This window comes from Lepeophtheirus salmonis, chromosome 1 (genome assembly GCF_016086655.4).
Source record: "Lepeophtheirus salmonis chromosome 1, UVic_Lsal_1.4, whole genome shotgun sequence".
NCBI classification, from domain to species: domain Eukaryota; kingdom Metazoa; phylum Arthropoda; class Copepoda; order Siphonostomatoida; family Caligidae; genus Lepeophtheirus; species Lepeophtheirus salmonis.
The window spans coordinates 53,674,825-53,687,983 of NC_052131.2; the positions used below are offsets into that span (position 1 = coordinate 53,674,825).

Consider the following 13,159-nt stretch of genomic DNA (forward strand, 5'->3'; position numbering starts at 1 on the left):
GAGTATGGGTAGTCGGTGTATTTTAATCCTTTTGTGACTAGAAAGTGGTTAAATTAGACGCTCCAAAAGTGTTGTGTGTCCCACAATTTCCTGATCCAATAGGAGATGAGGTATTTCCAAAATTTAGCAAATAATATCATGCTTAAGCCAACATGTTTTATTAGGTTATGCATTCTTTGAGTTGATATATTTTTATTCCTTTTCTTATAAAATTAAATTTTTTCAGGGAAAAAATTCAAAATCCACAACTGTTAACAAAGAAAATTTCAAATATTAAATTAAATTCAAAAATCTATTGCCTTTTTAAAAAATTAATTTCATTTTTTCGTGATATATTTCTTAAATCCATATCTATTTTCAGAAAGTTAATTTTTTTGAAAAAAAAATTAAATTAAATTTCAAAGATGAAATTTTCAAGTAAAAAGTAAAAATTATTTAATTTTTTTTTTTTTTTTTTTTTTGGGGAGGGTTACAACCCCTCCAGCCAACACCCTTCGGACGCCCCTGCTGTCAAACTTGGGCGTAAGAAGATAAAACTTGTAGTACAAGCTTACAAAAGTCACGGACCATTTCTCGCCCAACCTGAGTAAATAGAGGAAGAAAGATGCATGAATCTGTATGAAGAATCACAGAGTGCAGAAATTTTTATTAACAGATATCTTGCACTCTCGTATTAAAGATATCAAGTAACACAATAAGAGAATGCAGATGTTATTGTCCTAAAATTTATGAAACTTTCAAAAATGAAGGGAATTGTTGTGAAAAAACAAATTTCAATACATAATCCATTTCTGCTGTAGTAGAACAAATACCACAACGTGTGGTGGCGTTCTTTACCTTAATATTTCTCTACATACATTCTTTTCGTATCTACAGGGTGCGGCTTTACAATTAAGATTTTTTTAAACCGGGTATTCTTGGGAACCCTCAGTTGTACAGTTTTAAAAACCAGTTTATCCGATTCAGTAGACAACTTTGTATAAATTCTGCTTACAATAGGTTGAAAATATCCTCCGAGTATGACCGTACTGCAGCGATCATTGTCACCCCCTGTGTCGGCCGTGCACCCAAAGAGATAATCGACTTTCTCAAGTTGTCCTCTGCCCCCGTGTACAAAGTCGCGCAAAGGAGTTCAAGGAATTTGGAGGGATGTGAACATCAGCAAGGAAGAAGGCAAATCGATCTGCGGTCAAAATTGGCTTTTGGACAATTTGAAGATGTTCTGGTTTAAGCAAATGTAGCACTTAGCTCCCCGGACTAAAATCATTTGGACTATTTCGTGTGGGGAGTCTTGGAGAGGGAGTCCAACAAGTCTGCTTACAACAATTTGGATGTGAACAATATCAATAAAGATCACCTGATGAAGGCGTGCACCAGATTCTGCACCAGGTTGGAAGACGTGGTTGAGACTGAGGATAGTTGGATTGAATGATTAAGTTCATGGAAGGTCTATATAATAATTCTATATAAATGGATCTATAAATATCTCTACTAATTTAAAAAAAAAAAGGCTTTATATCCTGCTCTCGAAAATTCTTAATTGTAAAACTGCACCCTGTATATCTATGGTAAACAGCATTCAATTTTAACTAACTAAAAAAAAGTTACTACAAACCAGTGAAAAACTTCCAACATCATTACTCAAAATATTGATCCTCAATATAATTATTTCTACCCCTCAAATCAGTTTTTATCCAATATCAAGTTGACAAAAGTAATTAATTTTTTCCTCTTAATTATATGTATTTTATATACTATATTATTAAAGCAATGTGTGTCTGTTCGGCGTCGTATAAATACTCAAAGCTGGGTACTACCGCTAGAAAAATAATCAATTAGGGATTCCTCACTTTTTGATGGGATTTTGGCCTATTTTTTTTTTTTTTTTTTTTGTATTGACAAACTAACTATTAATGATGAATCTTTGCTAGGACTTTGTTTGACCTTTTCAAATATTTTTTATCAATGTAATTAATTAAATGTTGACTTCATGCTGAAGATAAAGTCATGAAAGTATCCCATTGCTACTCTCATAGTAAGAAGTTGGGGATTACAAGCGTAGTTAGTTGTCTTTTATATTATTAAACTACAAGGATCTTTCATATGATTAAAACAACTCCGAGCAATGTAATTAAATAAACTAAAATCAATGTTGTATCGAGTCAAATAATAAAATATCTTATATTTCAAATTGGCTTTGGTTTTGAAAAATAAGTAAAAATTATACATATAGGTATATGATACGGCAGCATTGGATATCAATATGATAGATATACGATTAAAACTACAAGCTGGACGTAGAATTAAGAGCATAAATATGATGTAATATAACAGGTGCAATTAATATTGACATTTTTTTGATTTATTTCTTTGCACAAGAACAATCTGGATTGCATTCTTCCTCACTACAGGAGGAATCCTCGCCACAGCCATACCAACAAGCACATTCAGGTACTTCAACAGGTTCCTTACAAGTGAGACTGCTGGCATCGAAAACTTCTCCATGAGGACAACCGAACTTGTGTGGGTCCTTTCCAAAGTAGCAAGTGAAGAAGAATTGGCAGTCTGATGGATGAGGATATACTGGATGCTGTTGAATGAGATTCTGAGGACCAATGACTTCTTTTCCGGGACAAGTGAATCCCTCGATTTCTACTAAAGCACCAGGAAATTCTTCACAGCTCTTTGCTTCAGGAGATCGATTTTCCTTTCGAACACATGAGCCGATAACACTGTCGAAAACAAGAGGATTGGTGCAAGGCAACTCATGAGAAGTTCCATTGGAACAAGAGATAAACTTGTCACAGACGGAGGGATCTATCACATCAAAGATTCCATTGGCACGCTCACATCCTTCATCAATCCCTTCAGCAGGCTCTTGAACGAATTCACGATCTCCACAGTCTACGTTATGAGGAAGAACACACTTTTCTCTGTTACGAATTGAGTCGTCAAAGAGAAGACCGTCATCACATAGCCTTCTAAATGAGACGCCCTTCTCACAAACATAATAGAGATCGCATTGTTCCGAGTCAGCGAATATGCCGTTGGTTTCAGGGCATTGGAACTCTTGTCCTAAAACAAGAGATGTTGTAAGGTATAGTAAATATAATCCAAAGTAACTCTTCATTATGACTTTCTTGACTGACTGATTCGATCACAATAAATTTACAAAGTTAGAACGATAAAAAGAAATGTACCTATAACAATAATAATAACAAAAACCGTGCTCAGGGTTACACATGTACGCCGGCGTCAATTTGTGAATGATTTTTTGAGCGTATTGTTTACTTTAATACATAGAAGAATCTCCTTCTTCTATGGTCTTCTAGTAGGTAAGAACAATATTTTCAAGGTGAAAAAGTGGGAGGTTTGAACCACACTTCATACAATACTCCCTATGTCAACACAAAAACAATCTTGAACAAAAATCTAGAAAATGATAAATTCTTAATATATTGTTTTACGTCCTAAATATTTAAATGCCCCATTATTGTTCAATTATGGACTTTATCAGGAGCGTGTTCACATGAATATATTGGGGGCCTTTGTTTTTGGATTTTTTTTTTTTTCTATAAAAAAAACCAAAAAATAAACAATTTCGAGAAAAATTTCAAAAACTCACAGCTCTTAACAAAATGTTATTTTTTTGGAAAGAAAAAAATCTATAATGATATCTCAAATATTACATTTTTTGAAAAAATATTTCAAACATCCACAACTTTTCACAAAAAAATGGAATTTTTGTGACAAACAATTCATAAATTTACAAGTATCTTCAAAAAATTTAAATTGTTTGTAAAGAAATTTGAATTATCTGGAAATAAATTTCAAAAACAATATTCAAACTTTTTGAAAAAAAATTCGAAAAAGAAATTTAAAATAGTTAATTTTTTCTATTTATAAAAAAATCATTTTTTTCGAAAAAATTCAAACATCCAACACTATTCACAAAAAATGATAATTTTTGGGGAAAAAAATTCAAAGGATGAATTAACTGGAAAAAATTACAAAACGATATTTCAATTATTAAATTTTTTGTAAAATAATCCAAAAAATGAAATTTCGAGTATTAAATTTTCTCAAAAAATATTTTATATATTCACCACTATTCAAAAAAAAATTTTTTTTTAATTATCTGGAAAAGAATTTCAACTATTTAATTTTTTTGAAAAAAAAAATCAAAAATGAATTTTCAAATAGTAAATTTTTGCTATAAAAAAAAATTAAATACATTTTTTTTCAAAAAAAAAATTTTTTAAGAAAAAAAAATTCAAACATCAACACTATTTACAAAAAATGTAACTTTTTTGAAAAAATATACATCTATCTACAAAAATATACATTTTTTGTAAAAAAAATAAAATGTAAAAATAATCAGGAAAAGAATTACGAAAAAGATTTTTTCGAAAAAAAGTTTGAAAACACAGCTTTTCACAAAAAAAATTATTTCCTTCGAAAAAAATTATAAATCCACAGTTTTTTTGTTTTGTTTTTTCACACGAATATCAGGATAATTCAGGATATACTAGAGACATAAAATAATTAAATTCTGTTAAAACAAAATAATTAAATTCTGTTAAAACAAAAAATAAAATAATTAAATTCTGTTAAAACAAAATAATTAAATTCTGTTAAAACAAAATAATTAAATTCTGTTAAAACAAAATAATTAAATTCTGTTAAAACAAAATAAAAACACTAGGAATAATACCATATTTGATAATACAATTCATAGAGTCAAGGTTTTGTCGATCTCTAGAAATGTTCCGAGAAATTAATTAGTAAAAATTAATTCTATAAATATACAATATCATATCACAATAGTGACTAATAAACACACACAGTACTTTCCCCGGCAAAGGACTTCTTTAAAATTAGATTCACCCACTGCGACTTATACCTCATTTTTTAAGATATGGCATCCCAGGGATGCCCTCTTCGCCACCATCGTCTGAAACTTTGCACTGCTTTTGACACTCTCCTCAAGGCAACATTTTGGCTGTCCGACAAGAAGCCGTATAGTAGTTCGTGCTGCGTTGTTGCTTTCCCAATATTTTGGAGAATACCCTCTGCAAGGACTCCGGCTGCTTCCTCTATTCTTTTGCACTCCTAGAATTCGTGCTCTAATGTTCGCGTCTCGTTATAGTGACAACCCTGGCTCATCTCATCGGGAAATTCTATTCTTAGCTTTGTTCCACAGTTATTCACAAAAAAAAATTACAGATGTAATTTTTTTTCAAAAACCCAAAGCTATTCACAGAAAATTAAACTTGGTCTTGCACGTTGTGGCCAGCATATGCGAAGTCTGCCCTTCCATTTTTGTGGAGAGGAAGTAGAGGCTCAATGCAGATGCTTACATCGAACTTCTGGATAAGAAAGTGCTACTTTCTCCCGGATAAAAGTTGGGGGACAACGTTTTATTTCACTCAAGACGGAGCCCGTATCGTTGCACCCCTAAGAGCCACGCCTTTCTGGGAGAGAGAAAATGTTTCCGGACATTTGTTGCTCAAACTGTTACCACCCTCCACTCCAAACGCACCCCATAATAAACTTTTTAATAAAAAAAATTATATTTGAAATTTCATTTTTAATTTTTTTTCCAAAAAAAATTATTTTCTGTTCATAGCTATCACTTTTTGAAATTTCTATTGAAAAATTAAATAATTGTTTTGTTTTGTTTTCAAAAAAATGTATATTTGAAATGTAATTTCTGAATTTTGTACCAAAAATTTTATTTTTTTGAGAACAGCTATGGATTTTTGAAATTTAAAAACAAAATACTTAATTTTTTGGGTAAAGTTGTAGATTTTTTAATTTTGATTTTGGAAAAAATTAAATATTTGAAAATTAATTTTTGAATTTTGTTCCAAAAAATTTAATTTTTTGAAAAAAGCTTTGAATTTTTTGTATAGTTGCAATTTAAAACAAAAAATGTAAATTTTCTGTGTATAGTTGCAGATTTTTGAATTTTTTTTTGGAAAAAATATAATATTTGAAAATTTATTTTTGAATTTTGTTCCAAAATATTTAGTTTTTTGAGAATAACTTTAGATTTTTGGAAATTTTTTGAAAAATAATTTTATATTTCATACTCAATTATTGAATTTTTTCAAAAGTTTAATATTTGAAATTTTTTAAAGAAATTTTTTTCCAAAAAATTTGAATTTTCCGATTTATTTTTTTAAAAAAACCAAGCCCCCACCACCTACAAAAATATATAATCCTACAAAAGACACCCCTGATGACTTATTAAAATATTTTAGTTATAGAAATGTAGGATATTTATATTCACAATACAATTATAATCCTGGCTGAATTGTGAAAAAATAAACATTTAATTCCCAGGCACGGAGATAAACTAATATAATAATAATTTAATTTATCACTTATTTGAAACATAAACTATACTTTAATTTCATTATTTTACTGGCAAAACATGATGGAATACTTTCAGTGTGTATTTTATACCTTGTAATATCAGATATTCAATTTACCAAATAGATATTAGTTCTTTCTATACAGCAAAAAATCACTCTCTTTTTGTTATATCCCAAGTTTCAAGAAAGAAAAAGATTTTTGTTTTAATGAATTAATTTATTCAACGGTTCAAGGTGATCTTGAACCAAAAATATATATATACCTTTAAAACTGGACTTAAAACTTTAATTCATTTAGTGGCAGACATCATAAAATTTCAATCTTCTACCCATGAATGGATGAAAGAATTAAATTAAGAGCACAAAGGAATATGGTTTTTCTTATTCAATCAAACTATTTATATTTCAAAAAATATATATTTCATTGCAAAATAAACCACATGAATCCTCCAAAAGAAACAAACAGTATACTGTAACTCGTTTTTGACCTTTAGAGTCAAGATTGCAAATCTTGAGGGCTTAAAAAGTAACAAAATAATATTTGGTTATTGTAGATTGTATATCTAAAAATAAGTACCTATTTTTTTTTGCTAAGATTGATAAAATAAGAACTTTAAAAGTCTACACATCATAATAATATCCTCAAAATAAAAAGTGATGTTTAAATACTATATTTAACTATATTTTTTATTCGATATCTCCTTCTTTACAAGCAATAATAGACTGGATACACCGGCAAACATATTGACAGCTCTTGTTGATGAAGGTCGTGTCCATGGCGTACCACACTGTCAAAATCGCAGCTGGGAGCGAATCCAAACTAGCATGAGAGGTGCGGTAGATATTCTTCTGACAATCCATACTGCAAAGTCCAGGGGTTGATGTCAAGACTAGAGGATGGACACATTACGGCAAGCTAGATGTAAGCCATATTTTTATGCAGAAGTATGGCTTTTATTGGCTGTATATGGATGTTATATACTTCTTAATGTTGTAGGTAGTCCAGATGGAGATGCCAAAGGTATTTATAGCCACTGACACTGGCCCGTAAAAGTTTGCACACTCATTGCCTTTCTTATTTAATATATCCTCGTTCACAGCCAGTAACAGCCTTGAGAAGACTCTTGACGATGGCAGCCACGGATGGCAGCGGATCCAGATTTGGATGAGAGATATAGTAGACATTCTTCTCCAAAACGCCCATACTACAAAGTCCATAACGTTCAGATCAGGGCTGGCGGAGGGCCACATGGAGGCAGGCTAGAAGTGGACCCTACTTTTGCTGCAGATGTTTTGATTCTTGTTGGTTGTAAAGGGCTGTAATAGACTTATTTATGTTAGGTCGTGTGGGCCTCTGCGCCGTCATGATATTACACATAGGCCCCATTGGGGTATTTGGTTTGGAGCAAAAGCAAGATCGTGTTCCTCAGCATATTGTAGTAGGACTAAGTGGTTACAGTCTCTCAAGGCTTAAAAATATACGGTGGCATCTTTCTCCCGTCCTATCCAAACACTCCGAAGACCATGAATAGGTCGGATACTTGGTTCTGAATACGCCCTGGACCTCTTAAATGAACTCCAGTCAGAAGTTCATTCAAGAGATGATTGAAAACCTGGTAATTAGTTAAAATATTCATAACACTGAATTAAAAGTGTAGAAAATGATTGAATTACCAATTGATTGCATCAATAAATATCCCTCGCCGCGTCCACCTTGTCAAGGAAATTGAAGGATGGATATTGAGATGTGGTGGGCATAACCATAAGCGCAATTTAGCGCTTTGAGGTAGTTGATGAGCTTTTTGCATATGATGAGGTTCTTCTACTCCAAAATTGTGGTGAGGAGATGGTTGGGGACCCGGAGGAAGGACTTTATACTAAAGTCATTGTGAACGGCAGTCCTAATGGTCTTTTTGTCTACCTTGAGCTCTTTGACGTGCCTCCAGATACTCGTGGTGGAGTCTTCGTCGACTTTGGTCTTCACCGATGCAATGAAAGCTAAATTGCGCTTATGATTACTACAGGGTGAGGACTCCAAAATTAGAAAAATTTAAAAGCCGTTTTCACTTCTCCATATTTTTATTTTGTACAATTTTATGGCGAATATTTGATGCAATCAATTGGTAATAAATAAATATATAATCAAATTATAGAATCATTGTTTACAAATTGGCAAGATTTAATCAGTAAATATATACCCAACACTTAGAAAAGGTATAATAAATAATACCTAACAGAATTCTTGGAATTTAACAACTATTCCATGAATTTTTTGCTTTTAGTAATCTGCATCTTTGGTTTTATATATGGGATCTGTTTATGCTAGATGGTGTTAGAAAGGTTGTACGGCAACTTCGTATAAGGATAATTCTTATAAAACATTTTCGTATGAGGACAGATCGTATAAAAACAATTTCGTATAAAACCATTTTGTATAAATTTATGAGGAAACTTTAATAGACTTTATGAATTGTCATTTTGTAGTCCGAATGTTGGAGTGTTTTCGGGTACCGGCGATACTAAAGTGATTTCTAAGAGACCTTCACAATCCTCCCAATTGTACACCGAATGTCAGGGGTGTTTTCGGGTACTGCCGGGTACCAAAACGGGATGGAACTTACAGCACATACTTAAAAAAACAATTAAGAGCCCCTCAGAACCCCCTTAATTGCACCCCGAATGTTTGGTGGTGTTTTGGGGTGCTTATGGGCTTAAAATTATAATCTACTATATGTTCAGGGAACAATTAGGGGCTAGTGAAGGGTTTCTTCAAGTATCAGTGTTGGGTTGCATCCTGTTTTGGGACCTGGGGGTACCCTAAAACACCCCCAACATTTGGAGTACAATTGAGGGATAGTGAGGGGCTCTTAGTAGTTTCTTCAAATATCAATGGCGGATTGCATGCCGTTTTGGGACCTGGTGGTACCCGAAAACATCTTCAACATTCGGGGTACGATTGGAGGGTTGTAAGGGGCTCTTAGTAGTTTCTTCAAGTATCAGCGGTGGGTTTCATCCTGTTTTGGGGCCCAGTGGTACCCGAAAACACCCCTAACATTCGGGGTACAATTGGAGGGGGGTTAAGGGGCTCTTATTATTTACTTAAGTATTGCCTGTACTCTAAAACACACGCAAAATTTGGGGTATAAATTGATAATTCATAAAGTTTAAACAAAATAGTTTTATACAAAATTGTTTTTATACGAAAATGTTTTATACGAATTGGCCTTATACGAATATGTGTTATACGAAGTCACCTTTTACCGTTAGAATGATAAGACTATAATCTAAAGTCATTTGTGATTGTTTGACTCAGGTTTGTTTGAGCACGCATCAAAGAAGGACAGCTATGTTGTTGCACTATTCACATTTTCAATCCCCTGGCTAACGTTTTCTCTTTGTCCATAGATAAACTGGAAAATATTGCGTATACTCTCTTTGCACGTGTCCATATTTGACGACCGCTCAAGCAATACTGAGTAAAACAATCACAAAACTGTCTAATAAGTTGTTTTTTTTAGCGTAAACCGATCGCACTTATCCAAAACGAGATACATATTAATAAAGCCATCTATTGATTTCTTTCTACTAGGTCTGTTATTAACCGCAAGGTGTCAGGAACGTGATCAATTTTGTAATAAATTATAACAAAAATTATTTCTACATTCACCAAAGTATAAGTAGAAAATAGAAAGAAAAACCTGCCTCATCAGATGAGAACAAAAATCTCGAGATTATTTTCCGTTATCCATACTTCCAACTCTGTCAAGTGGAAAGAATAGATTTCATTCACGTTGTATCCCTCGATTTGGGAACTTACTCCAGCCTATAATTGTAGAGAGTCTCTTTCGAGTCCAAGGTACACAAAATCATTTTATTTTTAAATTAACTGGTATTTTATACAATAATTGTTTGTATTTTGGAATATTGAATAGTCATTCCCGATCAATAATGGATTTTTATATATTATAGACAAAATAAATGGGACTTTTCTATGTCAAAAACTTTATAATGTCTGTAGTAATAATATGATCTCTCAAATATGGAGTAGTGATGCGACAATTCCAAAAAAATCCCGATGCCAATTTATATGCGATTCTAGTAAAAATTAGAGATGCTGATTCGGATTCTTTTATTTTTTAAATAATAGTTTAAAAAAACTATTTTGCCATTAGGGCCGACCACAGGATTAATTTTAGGGGGAGGGCTTTCTTTTTCGATTTTTTTTTGAAATTTTTTAAAAAATAACTTCAAAATATTATTTTGAAAAATTTAAAATTTTTTTTTCTTTTTTCCAAAAATCCGCAACTATTCACCAAAAATATAATTTTTTTCAAAAAATCAATAGTATTTCACAAGAAAATGCTTCTTTGTAAAAAAATTTCAAATATTAATTTTTTTCTATTTCAAAAATTACCAGCTGTTCTCAAAAAAAAAAAAACAATCAAAAATTTAATTTCTAACATAAATTTTTTTAAAAAGAAATTCAAATATTACATTTTTTGATGTAAAATTTAAAAAATACGTAGTTAAAACAAACAAAAATTAAATTTTTGAAAAAAAAAAAAAAATTGAAATATTAAATTTTCTAGTAAATAGTAAAAATTCCATAATTTGTTTGGGAGGCCGACAAATCAAACATTATTTTCCTGATGGCGATCCCTATTTCAGAAAAAACACCAAATTCTCCGATTTCGATTAATCGTCCTATCCCTAATATGGGACATTAAAAATTAATTAAAGAAGAAAATAGGGTAAGTGGATGAAAATAAAATAAACGATCGTTACCTGTATGAACAATTATAGGTAGAGTTTTACGCTTAGGAAGGGATTATTTATGATGATTAGAATTGATTGTTTGTTTGTTTTTTCAAAGGTTGACCGCGAATTTTAAATTGTGATCAATTAGGTTAGACGTAGTAGTTGGGGTAGTCATGAGTTTTTTTTTTTAAATTTTGATTGATTGTATACATGGAATTCTAGTGTCAAGAATTCAAAAAAAAAAAAAAAAAAAAGCGTAGTAAGAAGAAATCTAATATTTTTCCAATAGATGGCTTTAATAATGTGTATTTCGCGTAGTACCTATAAGTACGCTCGGTTTAAATTAGATGTACGTATGTACCTAAAAATTTGAAATTCAATATTTTCCTTTCAAAATAAACATTCTAATAGGGAAAATCATGTCTCTAGCTGCAATATAAAGGAAGGTTTGGCCCATTTATCATGGAAATATCTTCACTTTTTTTCCTATTGTATTAATCTACATCAAAATTTGTCATCTAATTTTATATTTCAATAAAATAACTTTCTTAAACAACAAGAGAATGAAATTTTCAAAAATTACAGAGTACAGTATTGTTGAAAAGATGTTACTTTTAAATTCCCTACAGTTGAATTGTATAATTAGTTTATTAGCTACAGCTAAAAGTGAGAATTATTGAAGAAAAAAAAAAGAGGTCATAAATTATGACAAGGGACTTTCACATTGCGTAGTAATAAAGATTGAAGGAACTAATATCGGTTAAAAATTTATGTAGATCGCATCAACCGATTGATAAAATTTTTTAAAGAAATACTATAAAAATTAATTAATGTCAATCCATTATAGCTTTTACTTACTCCAAAACAATTCATTTGTAGTTTTTAAGTATATCTTGAGGTGACTTCTTTTCCAGCAAATGGTGTAATTAAACAAAGCAACTTATTACATTTTTTTAGTCTGGGTGAAAGATTAAGAATTTATCTACGTCATAAGTTCTGAAATAAGTAAGAAAGATAAGATATTGTACTAAAAAACTTTGGTGGCAGTTTTCTGATTGTTCGACTCAGGTTTGTTTGAGCACGCCTCAAAGATGGACACGCGCAAAGAAAAAATACCCAATATATTAGTTTTTCTACCAACAAGATGTTGCATCAGCATTTTTTTTTTGTGCAAAAAGCATTGTCTTGTGGCATTTTTTCTTAAAAACTGAAAATTGACGTTTGATGAAAAAATGGAAAAATTATTCCGAAAATGGAAGATATTTCAGTTAAACATCAATTTTTATTCGGCAAATTTATTTACAAACGAGTCTCCAGACAAATTTCTACAAACTTTATTCCATTTACTAATCCCATATTCCATTGAAAGTTCATTTTTTTGCACCTAAAATAAACGAAATTGCAATTTTCACCCATTTTTTTTTTTTTTTTTTTGCCATAACTTTTTTGATTTTGAATAAATTTAAGAAAACGTAGTTATTCGTATAGTTGTTGTTTGAAACTCCAATCTCTTTTTGATAAATAACTCAAACCCGTATCTAGTCTCCATGAGCTGCAAAAAATGTTTTTTGGATTTTGGGTATTGCATAAGCCGTCTTAGCCTCTCCAAGCTCAAAAGAGTTACCCATGCAAAATTTCAGCCTCCTAGGTTCAATAGTGTGGGAACGTATAATGGACATCTACACACACACAATCTACCTTTTAAATATATACAGATTCGAAAAAAATTCTTTATACCTGGCACAATTATTTACTACACATTACTAATCACTACCTATACTTATAAATTAAATCTATATTTATAGTCTCCAGACTCAAATGACCCAATATCACTTTTATACTCTATAAATATAATATTTAAAAATGGTATTTTGGAGTTGGAGTCGGTGACAATCAAAATACATCGGCATTTTATGTAGGGACTCCACAGCCCTGTTAACAAGAGCTAATTCAACCAATCAACGTTCAGAACACTGATCAGATAAAAAGAAGCAGAAACATCTAAAGCTGACCATAAAATA

The 13,159-nt window shown here is 31.2% G+C and overlaps 1 protein-coding gene across 1 annotated transcript; it reads right to left on the reverse strand.

Annotated features, from left to right (window-relative positions):
- Positions 1 to 2,152: 2,152 nt before the first annotated feature.
- Positions 2,153 to 3,263, reverse strand: LOC121132045 (protein obstructor-E). The gene has a single exon (XM_040727487.2). The coding sequence runs from the start codon at positions 3,128 to 3,130 to the stop codon at positions 2,363 to 2,365; it is 768 nt and encodes a 255-aa protein (XP_040583421.1). The 5' UTR covers positions 3,131 to 3,263; the 3' UTR covers positions 2,153 to 2,362.
- Positions 3,264 to 13,159: the final 9,896 nt, after the last annotated feature.